The 19,355-nt window shown below is 39.9% G+C and overlaps 1 protein-coding gene across 1 annotated transcript in view; it reads left to right on the top strand.

Moving 5' to 3' along the window:
* Positions 1 to 5,287: 5,287 nt before the first annotated feature.
* OXCT1 (3-oxoacid CoA-transferase 1) overlaps positions 5,288 to 19,355 on the top strand; it is a 129,520-nt gene continuing 115,452 nt past the window's right edge. The window contains exons 1-3 of the mRNA XM_045565622.1: positions 5,288 to 5,456; positions 11,333 to 11,441; positions 12,504 to 12,594. Of these exons, the coding sequence (XP_045421578.1) occupies positions 5,388 to 5,456; positions 11,333 to 11,441; positions 12,504 to 12,594 (269 nt within the window). The 5' untranslated portion in view covers positions 5,288 to 5,387. The remainder of the gene's footprint in view (positions 5,457 to 11,332; positions 11,442 to 12,503; positions 12,595 to 19,355) is intronic.

The raw sequence follows: 19,355 nt of genomic DNA, 5'->3' as shown, positions 1-19,355 counted from the left end.
GACATCTGTTAAAAGAAAAACTTCAGGCAAATTAAACTTAGCAGAGTTTATTAGAGCAAAGAACGATTCATGAATTGGGCATCACTCTGAACCAGCAGAAGTTCACAGAGCTCCACCCAGCAATGTAGCCAGGCATTATTTATAGACAGAAAAAGAAAGTGATTTATAGAAACAGCTTGATTGGTTATAGCTTGGCATTTGCCTTATTTGGACATGGTCTGACCAGTTGGCAGTCTGTAATTGGCTGGGACTCAGTTATTTGTTACCAGTGTTTCAAGAATATACACTTAAGTTAGGCTGCAGTTTGTTTACATATTAAGTTAGGTTGCAGTTCAATATGTAGGAATTCAAAATATGGAGGCAGCTTTAGGCCAATTTAATTTAATTTTAACACATGTAATCTGATGATGCCTTGATGTTGGACTTTCTAACCTCCATAACTGTGAGAAATACATTTCCGTTTATAACTTACCCAGTCTAAGGTATCTTATCATAGCAGCAAGAACAGACTAAGGAGCATTTCAGAAAATACATAAATTCACAAGGTATACTGTTTTTACAGCTGAATAGTACTAACAGATACTGTTCTAGATATCACCTTATATCTTGGTATTCTGCAAATTTTTCTTAACTATTGCACCATAGGAGGCCACATAGCTAGGGAATAGCAGAGCTGAGATTTGAACCATAGCAGCATGGCAACATAGTCCATATATCAACTTGCTATCAAAAATTGATCTGAAATTGTGCAAATTCATCATGTAAAAATCAAGAGGCACATATAGTTTGGAATATAAAAGAGATGTGTGGGGAGAGGAACACTAGGAGAGATGATCCTCTTCTATGCCATGTTATGAATTGTGGACTTTGGATCTCAAAGGCAGTGGGGAAAACCACTGAAAGGTTTTAAGCAGAAGTAACATGATCAGACTTGAATGTATACAAGTTCATTCTGGTGTGTTTTGTTTCTTCAAGTTTCCTCAGTACCTTAGCGTAATTTTCATTTTCATTCCAGGAGTTGAGCTTTCTCTATCTCATGCATGTATTTTACTTTTTTTTTCCTGAGAAAACTACACTTTAAGAAAAATTCAGTTTATTTTTTATCTATTTATTGAACAAATATTAAATACACATTTGTTAATACAAGGGAATGCTTCAAAGGATCTATGAAAAAAAGCTTTAAGACAAATTAAGGGATGATGATTCTCATTACAAAATGATAGATTTACAGATTTATGTAAACTTTCAGATTTATGTTTTTCAAACCCACTAGAGGAAAATCATTTGAAAGAATTTGTTCTCCATATATTAAAGGACAATTGTTATAAAATGAAGCATGCATGCATTTTATACTGACTCAAATGACCTAATTAAAAATTCTGGGCCGGGCACGGTGGCTCACGCCTGTAATCCTAGCACTCTGGGAGGCCGAGGCGGGAGGATTGCTCGAGGTCAGGAGTTCAAGACCAGCCTGAGCAAGAGCGAGAGCCCCGTCTCTACTAAAAAAATAGAAAGAAATTATCTGGCCAACTAAAAAAATATATATACAAAAAATTAGCCGGGCATGGTGGCGCATGTCTGTAGTCCCCGCTACTCGGGAGGCTGAGGCAGTAGGATCGCTTAAGCCCAGGAGTTTGAGGTTGCTGTGAGCTGGGCTGACGCCACGGCACTCACTCTAGTCCGGTCAACAGAGCAAGACTGTGTCTCAAAAAAAAAAAAAAAAAAAAAAAATTCTTATTACTAGTTAAGCCAGTCAAACATTTGTGAAACAAGTCTTCAAATGTCCCTACTTATCAACCTGGGAAAGTACACTGTCATCTGTGAGGACAGGATGTCCTTTCTTTCAATAATGAGAGATGCCAATGCATGATATTTTAGGAGAATTAAAATGAAATTCCTCAAACAGAGAATGATGATTTACAATCTAATCAACTCTGACACATTGTCTGCATTTATCTGATAAAAAGGTGCCAAACATACACTCATGTGTTGTTTAATGTCGAACATTCTGAGAAATGTGATATTAGGTGTTTTTGTCACAGTGTGAATATAATAGGGTATACTTACACAAACTTAGATGGTATAGTCTACTATACACCTAGGCTATACGGTATGGCCTTCTGCTCCTAAGCTATTAATATAAAGCTGCACAGTATATTACTGTACTAAAAATTGTAGGCAATTTATAACATAATGGTAAATATTTGTGTATCTAAACATAGAAAGGCTATAGTAAAATTATGTCATTATATTCTTATAGGACCATCATCATACATGCAGTCCATTGTTGACCAAAACATTGTTATATGGCACATGACTATACACACACACACACACACACACACACACACGCATGCACGCACAAGTTATAACATGATACAAAATAAACTTTCCTCATTGCTTGTCTGGAATCAGACCTTTTGTTTAAATGTTTTGGACTTAGGCCAGGCACTGTGGCTTAAGAAAGAGTTCAGAGTTAAAAGAATACCATAAAAGGGCAAATGCGTTTTAGGGACAGACCCATAATCCCAGCAGTTTGGGAAATTGAGGTGAAGGATCACTTGAGGCCAGGAGTTCAAAACCAGCCTGGGCAACACAGCGAGACCATGTCTCTACAAAAAAATTAAAGGCTTTGAATTCAATTTTCCCAGTTTTTAACAGTATGGAAGTTAAGCTCTACAAGATTTCAAAAGGAAACGTTTCCAGAATATGATACATTTGCCACAAACTGCCCTTCAAAGCAACAGGGAAATGTTCTTACTTGTTCAGAAAAGTTGAGATAATTAAAAGAAGAATTTTACATACAGATTAAAATTGAAATGGCTTTGTGGAACTAGAAGGGAAATCTGTACGCAAGAACTTTTTTTGTAATTTGTTCAAGTTGAAGATATTCATACATTATTTAAAAAAATGGTCATAGTCATCAAAAATACATTACAGTGTATTTGGCCATAGAGTAATGAGGCTAATTTTTTTCATGAAAGACTTAGTCATACAGAACACAAGACTTAAAATGTTTGTCTTCCTCAGCCAGGAGCAGCAGAGTGAGACCAGCCAAGAGTGAATCATGTGACCATTGACAAAGTTGCCAATGCAATTTTTCCATTTCATGTGCTCTGTAGAAGAGAGACAAGGACAAAAATGGAAAAGCAGATCCAACAGGAATGTCAGCTTTTTCACATTCTGTAAGGTGCAGTACATCAGCTGCTATATGCTGAATTAGCACTAGTTATGAGACTTTAGTTCTAAAACTTGAATTTCCCCTCAATCCAACTTTTTAAAATGTGTTGAAATAATTTCTCCTATGTAATTGGATAGTATAACTTGGTATTTTATTCCCTCATTGATTTTGAGTAAAATTATAATATTCACAGGGAAAAAGAAAGAGTTCAGAGTTAAAAGAATACCATAAAAGGGCAAATGCTTTTATGGATAGACTTTAAACTGTGCTGTTTATTTCCTTAGTGTATTTGCTAAGGAAGCTAAGATCTCATTTAATTTTCTTGTATGCTTTGCTTTAGTTCAAAACTAACACCCACATTCTCAGGACCTGGTCAGCCCTTAATCAAATAAAATGTTACTGAGCTTCCACCTGGTCTGGATGGTTCTGAAGAAATCGGACCTGGCTCATGTCCTCAAAGAGTTGGACAACAGATAAAGTTTGGAGATATGTATGAGCCATGCCAATCCACCACTGCAACTGGAACAAATTTACAACAGTGCCTAACATTTATTGAATGCTCATAATGGGGTTAGAAGGTTTGCATGAATTATCTAACATAAACCTTTTGACAGTTCTAAGCGTTATAAGCAATCCTAACTTGCAGATGAGGACACTGAGGCTTGGCAAAATTACGTATCTTGACTAAGGTCAAAGGGATATACACCTTTATGTTTACATCTGCTGAATAATCTCTGGGGTTGCTGGGTCTCCAGTGTCAGAAAGATTCTGAAACACGCATGCAAGGATGATAGCGAAGAAGCGGGAGGTGTGCTAAACTCTGGTCACAGAGGTCCAGTGCTAATCTTGTCCCTCTGCAGGCCTAGCTGGTCACACCTCCTGGCAGAGACAGCTCATGGCAGGTTCTCATTGCAAACTTACTCTACATAAGCCTAGGCCAGGTGTTGTTAGAGCCGGTTCCCCTCTGCCCCGGGAACAGAACCAGAAGACTCATCCAGAAGAATTTGCAGTTTTGAAGGTGCTGGGGTGGTGCATTGTCAAGCCTCTGCCTGGGGCTGAGGAATGTCTCTCAGAGGCCTTCCCCTGGGCAAGACACTCGACTCTGCACCTGGTCTCCAGGCACTGGTGGTCGCCAGGTGCCCTATATTAGGGCAGGATCTCGCTGGGGCCTCCAAATTTTATGGTCTGAGATGCGAGAAATGACCACCTGAAGACCGAATTGAGCCAAATCAGGAGTCTTTATTAGCCGGCCAGCGACTACTCTCTGCACCGCCCAAAGGTGGCACAGAAAGCAGCCGTGAACCTTTGAAACAGAAAGTTTTTACATTGTAAGTTTGTGGGTGGACAATTACTAAGACAGAACAAGCACGTGTACAAAAAGCCTTGAGTAAGCATGATATCATTTTCTTATCTTTGGTGTAAGAGGATCTGGGCAGTTTGGGCTCTGGGCCATATCTTGTTCACGTAAAACATGAGGGTCATAAGAGCTTTACGCAAAACGTGGGGGCTGTAATCATTTTATGCAGAACACGGGTGTTGTAGTCACTTAGGAATTTTTGTGTTGGGGGTAGCAAGCAGAAGCAAGCAGGTTTTACAGAAGCAGAATGGCAGATTAATGATTTTTCAGCACAAAACTCAGACTGTAACAGTGTGGGGAGGAGTGGGGAGAGGGGCTGAGAAACGTTAGAAATGAGAGCGCAGCAAGAAAAGCAGGAGGCCTTGTAGGGATGCTCCTAGGCAGCCCCCACACTTGCCACACAACGACTTGGAAAAGCAACAAGCCCCTCGCTAGACCCTCTGGGCCCTGAACCCTAGGCCATGGCTCATTGCCGACCTAGCGGAAGGCGGACACCTGTGTCCCATCAAAGCTAAAGGGCTGGCCTAGGGGCTGCGGCTGCAAGTGCACGCAGAGACCCGGGAGAGCGGCCGGCGCCGCGAGGCTGGGAACCCTAACAACTCGCCCGGGCTGCGCCAAGAACCTCCACTCCCCGCCGCGAGCCCCGCCCAGCCTCCCTTATTTATAAACCTGCAGACGGCAGTGAGCGGCGGGCGCCCAGCGCGCGAGGCCCCGAAGACGTCACCGACGCACGGCCGAGCCTCCAGCCCGCCCCCGGCGCGCCTTCCCGGCCCGGAGGCTCGGCGCGGTCGGGGCCGGGCACAGTGACACGCCCCGGCCCGCCGCGTCCCCCGCAGCCGGCTCCCGAAGATGGCGGCCCTCAGACTCCTCTCCCCCAGGATGCGGCTCTGCGCCTCCGCCCGCGGCTCCTGGTGCAAGGTAAGGCGTGGTACAAACGCGGACGAAAGCCCGAGTGTGCTCCGTGTTTTCTCCTCTGCCCATACCCATCCTCGCCAGCCTGGGATCCGGCAGCCGTGGCGCGGTGCCCCGGGGACCGAGGTGCCCCGACGCGTTCCCGGCGCAGCCGCCCCTTCGGATGACCGTCTTCCCGGATGCGACGAGACGCTGCAAAGAAGCGCGCGGAGAGGCTGAGAAGAGCGGGAGGACGCCTGACAGCGTCGCCGCCTCACGGGGCTCGCCCGCGTCTCCGCAGTGCCGGCAGCCTCCGGTCCCTGCAGCGCCCGTCAATGGGAAGGGTCTCTGGGGCCCGGAACGGGGGGAGGGGTGAAGGCAGCAGAGGGCAGGTTTGCACCCCTCATCCCCCATGGAGGATCTCGGGGCCTAGATGCTTCTAGAGGCCCAGAACCCAGGGCGATCAGCCACTGCTTGGCGCGAGTTCACCGCCCCAAGGGGGCGGGTGCTGGGCCCGGCGCGGGGCAGAGCCGCTCCCCAGCCGACGTCTCCTGTTCGGCTGCACCGCGCACGGGAGCGCTCGCCCGGGCGTTTTGCTGGCCAGGCTGGGAAACCAATCGAGGTCCGTCCAAGGGCTCGCTCGCGGTCCATGGTTCGTTCGCGGATGCCCCTTCTCTCGAGGATTCTCAGACCCGGGTTAGGGGTCTTTCAAGCCCTTTGAAAATCGTGTTCAGCCCTACTCCCAACTCTCCACCAAGTGGTATCCGGAGGCACTCTCCCCGTGGATTGCTGGTTGATGTGTGTTTTTGTCCTACGCACTGTCCCTAAGCCCACGCTCCGGCGGAGTTCCTGTCTGCAGTCCTAGGAACTGAGTACCGGGCCAAGAGAACCGGGTCTTTACCTCGGCCACCTCAGTAATCAAGGGAACCTCTCCTTGATATTGAATAATATAGTTCTCAGCTTGACAGCGTGCCACGCACACTTTCGGAGAACTCCTGCCAGCCCCACTGCTTTTTTCTCTTCTGCATCCAATCCCTGAAGAGCTGAGAACACAGAGGAGCCGCTGAGCTCCTGCGTTAAGTGCTAGGGAATGAATGATTCAGAACTGGACCAGTTTACTCTTCAATGCTACTTAGGAAGCATTTTGATAATTGCAGATAGCTTTGGATATATTAATGTAAAGCACACTAAAAGAGAACTTGACCTTCAGTCAGATCGCTCTGGGTGCTGAAGCTGATGCATACCAGAGCACAGCAATACCCTTGGGCCCAGGTCATTCTCATTTTCTCTTTTGGCAGTTACTTATTTGCCCAACTGGAATTTACTTTTAGTCCTTCTCACCTTGAGTGTATCATTAAACTATTTCTGAAGCTCAGAAAACCTCTTTTTAGAGGGACGAGCTACAATTTAGGGGTTTTGCTCTTGTTGAAAGTTCATACCAGAGTTCTAACTTTGGCTTTTCAGGTTTATTTTAGGTCTGATTCCTGCTTTCCAATGTTCCTCCAGCTCATGGCACTTACCATCCTTATTGTTTACTTAGCATTTAAATCCTCGCCTGCTACTTCTGTCAAACTACTACTTGTGTACTTGTTTTAACTTTTCAAATGTGTGCGTTGTCTTCTCGATCAGGTCAGAGTTTCTTGTTGGCAGGCACCGTATTGTATGCTTTAGTCTATGTCTCCCCCAACATCACACTCTGCTCTGCATGGATTAGATATTCAACACACGTTTAATGTCTGGATGAGAGGACTCTGCAGGCAAACAAGTAGTAACATCGGGAGGTTTTTCTGCTAATATATAATCAACAGGTAAAATGAGATAGTTATTTTTAAAACATTATGTATGATAGGCAAACTTTCAGACTTGAGCGTGCATCAGACTTACCTGGAGGCTTTCTGCACAGATTGCTGTGCCTACTCCCAGAGTTTCTAATTTAGTAAGTCCTAAGTGGGGCCCCATACTTTGCATTAACAAGTTTCAGGTGATGATGCAGCTGATCTGAGGACTGCAGTTTCAGAGCTACTAGCATGGACTTAGAATAGACTATTTGAAGGTATCTTTTTTCCTCAATCACCATTAATACTTTATGTACTTCTTCCTTGAAAGACTTTTTCCAAATCTCTCTCCAAACCGGACTCTCCTGAGTTGCAGTCCTTCCGGTACAACTTGTGGTGCAACTTAACTGATCAACTTCACCTGAATGCCATGCAGCATTTAAGGCTCTTTCTGACCCAAAGTGAATTGGCTATAAAATGGATTTTTCCTTCCTTGTTTTGTTCTTATTTTATTATGGTTAACAGTACCAGTATCCATCCAGTGTACAAGCTGGAAACCTTGGAACCATCCTCTCCTTTCTGCACTTCCAGTTGATCAGCAAGTGTCATGTGCACCTCTTTCTGAAGAGTTCCTCAGTGCTCTTCCTGGCACTCCTTCCCACTCTTTGCCTGGGCCTCTTCCTTATAGTTCCCCAATTGAATACTATGATTCTATTTAAATTTTTGTAATTATTTAGTGACTATTTATTCTTGCCACACTGTAAGTTTTGTCATAGCAGGGACTATGCCCATGGTTTTTAAAAAAATTATGTTTTGACTCAGTATCCCTAGTATTTAGTATAGTTGGTACAAAATAGTTATTTTTGAACAAGTGCGTGAAGGAAGGAAAGAATGAGTTCCCCTGTACTTTCCTGATTCAGGCTTTCTTCTGAGAGTTGTGACATTTCTGTTTCAAAAGCTTTGCTGTCCTTTCCTCATTGAAGGATGAAGTTGAAACTGCAAAGCCTTTTACAAACTGCCCCAGTCTGCTTTCCTGCCTGATCTTCATGAAATTCTCTCCATGAGACCTGATCCCACACATCCCTGACCACACAAAGACTTCCTATCTCTGTATCTTTACTCATGCAGCTCCCCTGTCTGTAATCCTCATCCAGATAAGTATTTTAATTCCTGGCAAACTCCTTAAACTTTCTGATCCCCGAGGCAGAATGAGTTACTCCTTTACCTGTGTTCCTTTAGAGTACTGAGTATCCCTCCAGCATTGGAGTAGAATATGTACGTTCTCTTAAGCAAAGCACACCACTGCTGTAGAGAATTGCCTAGTGTCAGTAACTCTCCGTGAGCCCTTTGAGATTTATTATGTCACAAGTGCATAATTGGCAGTGTTTAGTTCAAGGTGAACATGTTACCTTTGGTAGATACTGGTCCACTGCTGCTAAAGCACTTCAATACGCATCACCAACTCTTGCAGGTCTGTAAGCATGTGTAAGCATGTGTATCCACCTGCATATTACTGCCTTTTCCTTCTACATGAATCTCTTCCTCTCTCTTCATATGGCTTCTCCTTCCGACTTGTGTTTATCAAACTCTGATGCTGAAGTGGGCAATATTGACCTTTGTGTGTCATGATTTATTTAACTATAAGATAACAAAGTAAATATCACCTGGGTACAGTTCTGTATCATTAAAATAAAATCTATTAAAAAAATTTTAAAAAAGCAGTATGCTTTGTGGATTTTTCACTGGAAGATTGTCAAAAAGAAGTGCATTTCCATTAATTCTGCAGTGTTGAATGACAGGAAAAGAAGTAATAATGGTGGAAGTGGTTAGAAAGGAAGGAAATTATGAATTAGGAAGTCATGAGATAAAATTTAGGTTCAACAGTGGAATAAGACTTCAAGTTAGGTGTAAGCATTTGAAGGAGAGGACATGGTGAAGGCGGACAGGATTTTTAAGGGAGAAATAGATTAAATAGAAAAAATTCTGTACTGTAAGAATTTTGAGTATTTCTTGCACTTTAGTACTCAGTCATTATCATTTCACTGCCCCTATTATAAAGCAGAAACTAGTAGCAACAATAAAATGGAATTCTGCTGCAAGTAGAAAAGTGGAAAACAAAACACTTTATGTGAATATAAAGGAAGATCTGGGTGAAAAAAATTACTCCCAGAATAAATAGATGTTGAAGCTATTTATTAATTACTTCATTCGTTTAGGTAATCTCTGCAAACCTGAAGGTTAGTTATTTATTTTGATAGCAGCTGGTGCCCCTGTTTTTTCACATCATTGTGCTAGTGTGTAAAATACATTAGAAGGTAGAGGTCAATTAATGAGCAGCTTAAAGCTCCTCTTGGAATTCAGTTATCCAAGAAAACAATGTAGATGTATCAGAGACACTTTCCTCCCAGCTGCCTAATCTTAGAAGGTGTTGACAGTCTCAGGGATATTCATTGACTCCCAGAGACAGGCAGTGTGGGCAGGGAGGAAGCCAGTTAAGAGAACAAACCCAAAAGCTCTAAGCAGCTTTCAGGGCTCTGGGCTTTGAAGATCCCCAGTGGCGCAGCTAGCCTCAGACATCCTGTTTCCTCTTTGCCGCACTGCCTGTGTTCACACTGTTGGTTTGCCTAGCAGTCCCTGAATACCCAGACTGGTAAATTTGATTGCAGATAAAATAAACATGTTAAGTAATCTTAAAGCTTAGACCTGGTACCTGGTGGTTTTGTTTTGTTTTGTTTTGTTTTTTTGAAAGCCCTCAACAAAGCCCACTTGGCTTAATTTGCTACAGTATGGGTCATATTAAAAAAATTCTTTATAGAGTCAGTGATGTATGTGTAGGGCAGAGTGGGGAGGTTAAAAATTAAAACTAAATTCCAGTAAATTGACAAATTGATCTTATTGCCCTGGTGGGGAAGGGAGAAAAGTTTGCATTCACCAAAGGAAGCTGACACCCTCTGGGTATCTTCTGTAGTCCAGGCACAGAGCTTCTGTATATATCATTATTTAATCCTTACTACATCTTTGGGAAACAATTATCATTTTTTGGGAAAACTTAAGATCAAGTGCTTCCCCCTCCCCCCCCAAAAGATGCAGTAGTTGAGTAATTTTCACAGGATCATACAATTGTGGCTGAGCTAGAATTTGAAACAAGGGTATTTTTGACCCCAAGAGTGTAGGCTATTATGCCACAGTTTCCCAAAGTTTTCTTGGGATAAAATCTGTCGTAGTAAAAGTTGGTTTCTCAGTAAATATTATAGATATCACATGTCTATAACAGATAACAAACGTCAACAAATATTAACTGAATGTATGAATAATGAAAAAAAAAAGTGTTCTTTATTATCCGCAAGTTCTTTATTATCTTTGAGCCCTTTTCACATTCCCTGGAAAACATGGTCATTCTTACTGCTTTTAACTGTTGGTTATCTGGGTGCACTGTGCTTTTCTAAAACACTTCTACCCCTCCCCCCACCCCCCAGTTTTATTACTGCTTCTTGTTTGGAATGTCTTTTGGAACCACTGCCTCACACTCATTAAACTTGCTGCCTGATTCTTAAAATGGGATCAAGACTTATTTTTAGGGCTGTTCTCTATTAATTCAACTAATAAGTTATTGAATGTTTCTTTTAAAACCAACATTATTTGAGGATTTATGGAAGACATAAAGAAATGAAAGTTACTGGCGTGGGCGTCCGGGTCTGCAAAAATCTACATAAAACTCAGATACAACTCAGACATATAAAATATGCTTGAAAAAGTAACTTGGCACAGTAAGAGATTAACAGCAATAACTAATCAGAAAATAAAACAATTATGACAATATACTGTAATAAAAATTATGGAAATGTACACTCTCTCTCAGAATCTTATTGTAGTATGCTCATCCTGGGTAACTGAAACCTCAGAAAGTGAAACTGGATAAGGGGGGACTACTGTATGTATATCAAAATGTCATGTTGTACACCATAAATATATACAAATTTACCTTATCAATTAAAAACATAAAATGTATATGTAAAAAGGGATAATGAAATTATTGTACATATAAAAACTGAATAAATTGCTGTAAACACAAAGTAAATCTACATTTCCAAATGATTATTCACTTAAAACTATTTATTAATATTTCAGGGATGTGTTTGCTACTTTTCTACCAGTCCTCGTCACCATACCAAATTTTATACAGATCCAGTGGAAGCTGTAAAAGACATTCCCAATGATGCAACGATTCTGGTTGGTGGTGAGTAATAATATTGTTACCCTTTTTTATGGTAACATCCTTATGCTTTTAGAGAAGCAGGGAAATTACAGTGACAAAGCTGTGTAGATTAAAAATGCCAATTATTTTATTATTTAGTTATTGGTTATAGTCTATTCATTATGTTTATTACATATTATATTATCTTTGATTTTATTACAGTGTTTCCTTCCTGAAAGTTCAACAAGGCTTAGTACTAACATTTTACTTTTCTTTATTTTTGTGGTTTTTTTCCTATTATTTTGAAAAAATAAAGCTTCAAAGTGGTGATATCTTATCAGTAGCTTTGAAAAATTCCTAGATCTTTGGGAATTCTGTTTAACTTAAAATGCTTACATTGATCTTATCAGTTTATACCTAGCCGCTACTTCTATCACTCCTTACTTTATGAGAGAGAACTTATAAGCATCTTCTAGCTGTTGTCTCCTACCCCCCCACCCCGCCCCCCAGTTTTATTACTGCTTCTTGTTTGGAATGTCTTTTAGAACCACTGCCTCACACTCATTAAACTTGCTGCCTGATTCTTAAAATGGGATCAAGACTTATTTTTAGGGGTGTTCTCTATTAATTCAACCAATAAGTTATTGAATGTTTCTTTTAAAACCAACATTATTTGAGGATTTATGGAAGACGTAAAGAAATGAAAGTTACTGGTGTGGGCGTCCGGGTCTGCAAAAATCTACATAAAACTCAGATACAACTCAGACATATAAAATATGCTTGAAAAAGTAACTTTAGAAAGGTTGAGTTATAAAGGGGTACAATAATAGACCTGTAGTTAAGTGCAGGATCAGCAATGTGTAGCCATATAAACTGGTGCACTTGGCTTTATACCTATGGTTCAAGGTATAAAGTGATGTCTGGTGCCAAACATTTGGATAAAGCCATGTGACCATTTGAGTTGCTGATATATATCTGTGTATTTTGCTTAGTAGATCTGATAATTTTGTTTTTTTTTTTTTGTTGAAAAAGAATACCACATGTTTCTCTGAAAGAACATTATTCACCGCTTTACAAATTATTTATCTTTTGGGCTTATTACAGGTTTTGGGCTATGTGGAATTCCAGAGAATCTTATAGGAGCTTTACTAAAGACTGGAGTAAAAGGACTAACTGCAGTCAGCAACAATGCAGGGTAAGTGTGCATTTTTAAAACAATTGGCTTGAAAGAAATGGTAATTCTGGATATTTAAATAGAATTTATTAATAAAATGATATTTTCCCTTATTTACATTAGCAATATGTGTGAGCACCAAAAAATAATATTTAACAAGGTCAAGAGTGGAGGTTACATTTATTCAAATATTTTTGGTATCATCCTTCATAATCCTAGTAAGTAAAGTAGCCTTGCTTTATCTTACACAGTATAAAGATATGAATTAAGACCTTCAACTGTTGTGCTTTTATTTTTCTACATTTAAAATATTGAAGTTAGAGTATATATTTTTAAATTGAATCTTGCATTTTAAAATTTGATGCTCCTTTATGTTCTTTATTATTATAGATTGTAATTTATAAAGCAAGATGGACATCAATTTGAAATCTGTTTCAAGTCCTTTTTTTGGTTATGACATTACTCTAGATGATATATAAAGGAATACCATTAGTCATCAGAATATTGCTGGTGGAAGGTGGATCCTGCTATCTTAAGCAGCTAGTGGGATCCTAGTGCTTAAGGGTGTAGGATCACATATCAAAATGGTCAACAAGAAGTCATCATTTTATTAATGGAATGAATGCACATTAAGGCTTGTTTAGCCATGTTGGAAAAACCTTTTTGTATACAAAATGCTAAATCATGAGCTGTCTTTCAACAATTAAAGCCTTTAAAGATCTTGAAAAATGTTAAAAAAAATAACCAGATTGGCAGTTTAGCCTATGATAAGTGCAATTTAGAATAAATAGCACAGATTATTTGGTAAACAAAAGTGATGTTATGCTTGTGCTCATTTTCTCTTTTCTGAGTTTATGTTATTATTTCCATCTGGAAGACTTTCCTTTCTCTTCCCTGCCTATCCGCATCCTTCCCATCTTTCAGGATTCAACTCAAGTTACACATACAGAAGGTAGGCTTATGCAGTTATAGGACTTTTCTATCTTCATTGATCTTACCCCTTTCTAAGTTGCTTCTGAGACTTTTAGCCTTTCTTTGTATATTGAATTTTATTTATTCTCTTAGATGTATATTACATACTGATCCTGTTACTTACAATAGTTTTGTATCCCTACTGTGCTTAGCCTGTGAGTCAGAGTGTGTTGGAGCTGGATGAGATTGTAGAGATCATCTGTTCTAGTTCCCTTGTTTAAAAGAGGAAATTCATCTATAAATAGAGAAGTAACTTGTTTGTGATAATTTGATATTTCTTAAACACATCCTATGCCCTTTAATATATTTAATACAAATAATTTTGATTACCAATAGTTTTGATTTTCCAGATAGCTCTGTGCTTACAAGGAATCCTGCAGATCAATATAAATTCTTGATGAAGAGTAGGTGCTGATAACCTACTTAACTGAACACAAATAAGGTACTTCACAGACTCTCATTGGTAGTTGATTCTTTTCATTGGAGGGTTTAAATCCTAGAGGTCTATAGGAAGAGAGCCTTGTTTTGGCCATTAGAGTCAGATAAATGAGGAAAACTTAGCGATGCTTTGTTGGAGAACCAATGACCAATGGTTTGAATTGTTGGGTAAATGGACAGAACGTGGAATTAGAAGTAACAGCTGTTTCTAGTTGATGTCATAGAGGTAGAGAGTAGAAGAGTGATTACTAGAGGCTGGGAAGGGGAGCGGGGAGGGGCAATAGGGAGAGGTTGGTTACCAGATTTAAAATTACAGCTAGATAGGGGGAGTAAACTTTATAGCACTGTAGATGACTATAGTTAATAATAACTTATTGAATATTTTTAAAGAGATAGAAAATTTTGCATGCTCTCAACATAAAGAAATGATAAATGTTTCAGGTGATATGCTAATTACCTTGATTTGATCGTTATATATTGTATACATGTATCAAAATCACACTGTACCCCATAGATATCTACAGTTCATAGTAATTGTAGATTGTATTCAATTAAAAGTAATAAAACACTATACTGCTTCATGGGTAATACAGGTACCTTATCACAGAGAATTTCTAATTTCTTATTCCTGTACCTTAAAACATTGCTGTCATTCATTTCATTTATTCATAAGCTATGGGTACATTGTTACTATTATTTGAACAGTTATCTAGTAGATCATTTAAGAATAAGAAAAATAATAGATTTTATTTTACCTTAAAAAAAAGTAATAACTATTATCTCATTTAGAATGGGTTTTTTGGGGCGTGGGAAATAAAAAAGAAAAATAGAATGGGTATTTTTTATGGAATGATCTGCCAAAATCGGAAGTCTTGACAAAGCTCAAGGTTCCTGGTTATCTGTTTTTGTTTTCTTTAAATGACCAGTAAGAACTATTGTCATGGGATACCACTTACCTTGGTGTGAAATAGTAACTATTAGCCTTGATAATATAAACTCTCTTTTAGGATCACTCAGCTGAATTAATACTTTGAAATGAGTTGATTAGGAAGATAGGAAAAATTGAGAATGTGCCTTTCACTGATTTTTGGAGGACTTTGACATATGAGTTACAAGCCAGTATGAACTGAAAGTTTCACAATAAACTCTATATCAATCTATGAAATCACAGAGCCAATGGAAGAATAGGTGTGTTATGTTAGGTCATGCTCATTTCCTCATGACAAGATGACTTTAGACTATAGTTCTGGAAGGGTGGGGACTTAGATTACTCGAGGGACAGCTCCACTTACATGTGGAAGGCCAATAAATCTGATAATATCTACGTATTAATACCTGCACTTGTAATTACTTGTATATAGTTCTGTACTAGTTGGTGTAATAGTTTTTTGAGGGTCCAATGAACAGTCCCTCACTCTAAATAAAAGGTCTGGTTTTGCACCAATGACTTTGAACCTGGTGATAAAGGCCAGTGGCCCCTCTGCTGTGCCTCTTTCCTCTTTGTTGAGGCAGCTGCAGCTTCAAAAGACTCAGTGGACAGACACAGGCCACTCTGGTTGAGTATGAGCATTCCCCACGATTGGGTTATTTTGTCTGGGAAGGGCTAACCACTTCCTGGGATGTATACTTGAACTGCTGTGCTTAGTTCATGGAAGATTTGTCCCTTGTGACTGCAGTAGTTCCCCTCTTATTTGAGGGGCATATGTTCCAAGACCCTAGTGGATGCCTGAAATCGTGGATGGTACTGAACCTGATTGCTGTCAATTGGAACGCATTTCTGTTCCTGTTTTCCACTCACAAATTTAATGCCTTTTCTATCTTAACTAAGTGTTTGTTATGCACTGTGGCCGTAACTTTTGCAGTTTGAGGTGCAATAGCAAAATTAGCACAAACTTCTCCCTTCTTCACAATTTCACTGATAGAGGATGATAAAGGTTTGGATGTTTGTCCGTTCCAAATCTCATGTTGAAATTTGATCCCCTGTGTTGAATGTGGGGCCTGGTGAGAGGTGTTTGGGTCATGAGGGTGGGTCCCTCATGAATGGCTTGGTGCCCTCCCCTTGATAAAGGCTAAGTTCTTACTTTATTAGTTTGCTCAAGAGCTGGTTGTTTAAAGGAGTCTGGCACTGCCTCCTGCTCTTTGCTTCTCACCATGTGACAAGCCTGCTCCCTCTTCACCTTCTGCCTTGATTGGAAGCTTCCTGAAGCTCTCACCAGAAGGAGATGCTGGCACAATGCTTCCTATATAGTCTGTAGAACGGTGAGCCAAAAAACCTCTTTTCTTTATAAATTACCAGCCTCAAGTATTTTCTTTATAGCAGTGCAAAACGGACTGAGACAGAAGATTGATTTTTACTATGGAGGTTAGCAACTTTAGCATATAATTTTTTTTTTCTTATCTCATTAGGTCAAGAACAGTCACTTTTTCACTTAAAGGAAGCACTTTATGGCTTCTCTTTGGCATATCTGAATTGCCAGCATCACTATTCTTGTGCTTTATGAAGTAAAATAAGAGTGACTTGAACACAAGCACTGAGATACCTCCATAGTTCATCTGATGACCCTGATGGCTACTAAGTGACTGACAGGCGGGGAGCCTATATAGTGTAGATACAGTGAGATTTCATCATGCTACTCAGTATGGTGTGCAATTTAAAATTTATGAATTGTTTATTTCTGGAATTTTCCAATTGGTATTCTTGGACTGTGGTTGACTGTGGGTAACAAACTACAGAAAGTGAAACCAAGGATGGTGGGGGGGGGGTGGTTACTGTATGTTATAAATTAACCTTATATTTAAATAAACCATTTTATTTCCTTTTGATACTCTTGATATTATCAGAGTGAATATAATTGTGTAATTGGGATTTTAAGTATGTCTAAAATGAAATGTAAACAAGAGAAATCCAGTTTGGTGAATGTAACTTTATTTTTTATTGTGACAAGAATTGCCAATTAACAAGATTTCATAAAATGAAAATTCAGCAAATTACAGATTCAGAAAATGAAAGTATTTGCAGATCATTGATGTTTTCCATGCAGTATCTGTTTTACATTAATGTATTCTTGGCTTTAGACTTCTTTTAATCACGAGAATGCTTGAAACTCAATTTTGTTATGCTGCAGGAAAAAGGTCAAATCTCTCTTTAGGTATGCTAGAAAAATGTTGGCTACTAAAGGCAAGCAACATAATCAATTTGAAAGTTCTTCTGCATTATCATCAGTATTAAGGAGCTACAAGATGCTTTACTATTTGTGTTTCTCTATTAGAAATATGTTCCTCCTTGCAAAAGATCACATGTATCTTTTTTTTTTTCTTCATATGAGCTCTTACAGATAAGGACTTGTCTTACTATTTTTTCTCTTTTTTTAACATCGTTGTGTGAGAATAGTAGGTAAGACATACATGTTTGCTGAATTTGTGAGTTGTATGTGGCAAATTATCTTATAAGTTATATAACAGTATTTTTTAAGACATGAAAACTGACTCTGTAAGGTCAGGTGGTGACCTGCGCTAAACACCTTATGCACTGCTTGATTGCCATGCCAGGAGACTAGTCTAAAAACAAAGCAAAGACCAAGTACATAATGATTCCCAGAGCCAAGATTGAGAAATACAGAGAAATCATCTCTCACAGAATCAAGTTCAAATATATAATGGTTTGGAAAGCCAAACAGAGAGCCACAAGATTGGTTAGAAGAATTCCTAAGTCAATGACCAACTGTATTCTGTTTTTTTGTATGGACCTATGGTCTTGGAGGGACTTTCAAATATTTAAAATGTCAGAAAACAAATGGACTGTATCCACCTTTCATGGATTATTTTATTGTTATTAGTCTGGGCTCCAGAGGATATCAGTGGTATTCTCATACTGGGTAATTGGGGAGTTCTCCATAGGGACCCTTTTTAATGAAAATGGTAATAAAGAACCCTGGAGTTAGTAACAGAGGAGTACTGTTTCCACCAACCCAGGTCTGAACAGGTGAAGAAAGCTCTACGGAAAGGGCTATCCAACGTGCTGTGACTTGGGAAAGAACTAGAGGAGTCTAAATCCTGATATGGCTTTCTTCTCACCCCCATCCCTCTGATGGTGCCTCCCGTTGGGTGAATGTGGGCAGAGTGGCTGAACCCAATCAGAAGCCAGAGGGCCAGGGTGTCTACAGGTCAGCCATCCTAGGCACAGAGCAGGCTGGAGGTGGATCTGGAAGGCAAACCAAGCATCCAGCATAAGTACTTGGTGATTTACACTTATATTAGAGGGGAGCCAATGAGGAGGGGGAAAGTGGAATCAAGAAATAAATTTATTTAACAAATTTTCAACAGGTATTTATGTAGTTCTCTGTATGTGCTACATATAGTTGCAGGTGGTTGGGGTACAACAGTGAAAAAAAACAGGCCAAGATCCCTGTTTCATGGAACTTACATTGTAGTGGGGAGAGGCAGACAATGAATAGTAAAGATGATAAATAAATTTTCCAGTGTGTCAGAAAGTTTTACGTGGCTTAGACAAGAGAAAAAGAGCAAGTAAGGGGGATCAGGAGCATGAAGTAGAGGGGCAGGTTATTTGGGCTTTAGTTTTCTTTTGGAACAAGTAAGAGTAAATCATGCAGCTATTTCTTTTATACCCATGGTAGGTGGGAAATGTCATCAGATTCACTGTTTGAAGGCTAGAGCTGGAAAACGAGTAGAGGGTTGACAGTTACCTGGACACCTTCAGGTATATGGTGTGTCAGGCCTGCCTGGGGGAGGGAATAGATTTGAAAATGATACATTCTGAGAATTAAAAAGGAGTCAGTAAATCTGGAATGGCTACTCATGGGTGTGAGGAGTGTGAGGCTGGAGAGTAGAATGAAGTTGGGAGTAAAGGCAGTGTCAGGAGAAATGTCAGTGGTTTGTCACACAAGGTGCCACCCTTAACACCTTTCCAGGTCAGACAAGTGGGTGTCACTAGTGATCATGAGATTAATTGTCCCCAACCCACTCTTCTACCTTATTCCATTGCCAAAGTCAGAAGTCTGGAGTGGGTCTGCAGCTACTTCAGGATGGGTAGCAAGTCTTATGGGTTATTTCCCCCAAGTATCCCTTAATTTGTCCCCTTTTCTCCATTCCCATTGCTATTGCCTGAGTTCACATGCTCATCATTGCTTGTTTGGACTATTTCAAGCCTCTTAACTGTTCCTGCCTTTCATCTCTGAACCTCTCTAATTAATTGTATATTCTGTGACTTTTCTGCTTAAAATTATTCGCAAGGTCTTCACATCCTTTAGGATGAATTCCTGTGAGGCAGATCACAGTCTGGCCTGCCTTCTACCTCTCCTGCGTGCTTTTGCTCTCAGTCTGTGTTCCACTCACACTCAACAGAATTTCCTGAG

The sequence above is a fragment of the Lemur catta genome, chromosome 12 (genome assembly GCF_020740605.2).
Source record: "Lemur catta isolate mLemCat1 chromosome 12, mLemCat1.pri, whole genome shotgun sequence".
Taxonomy (NCBI): Eukaryota; Metazoa; Chordata; class Mammalia; order Primates; family Lemuridae; genus Lemur; species Lemur catta.
Note: the sequence above shows the minus strand (reverse complement) of the source record. Positions and strands in the feature narration are given on the sequence as shown.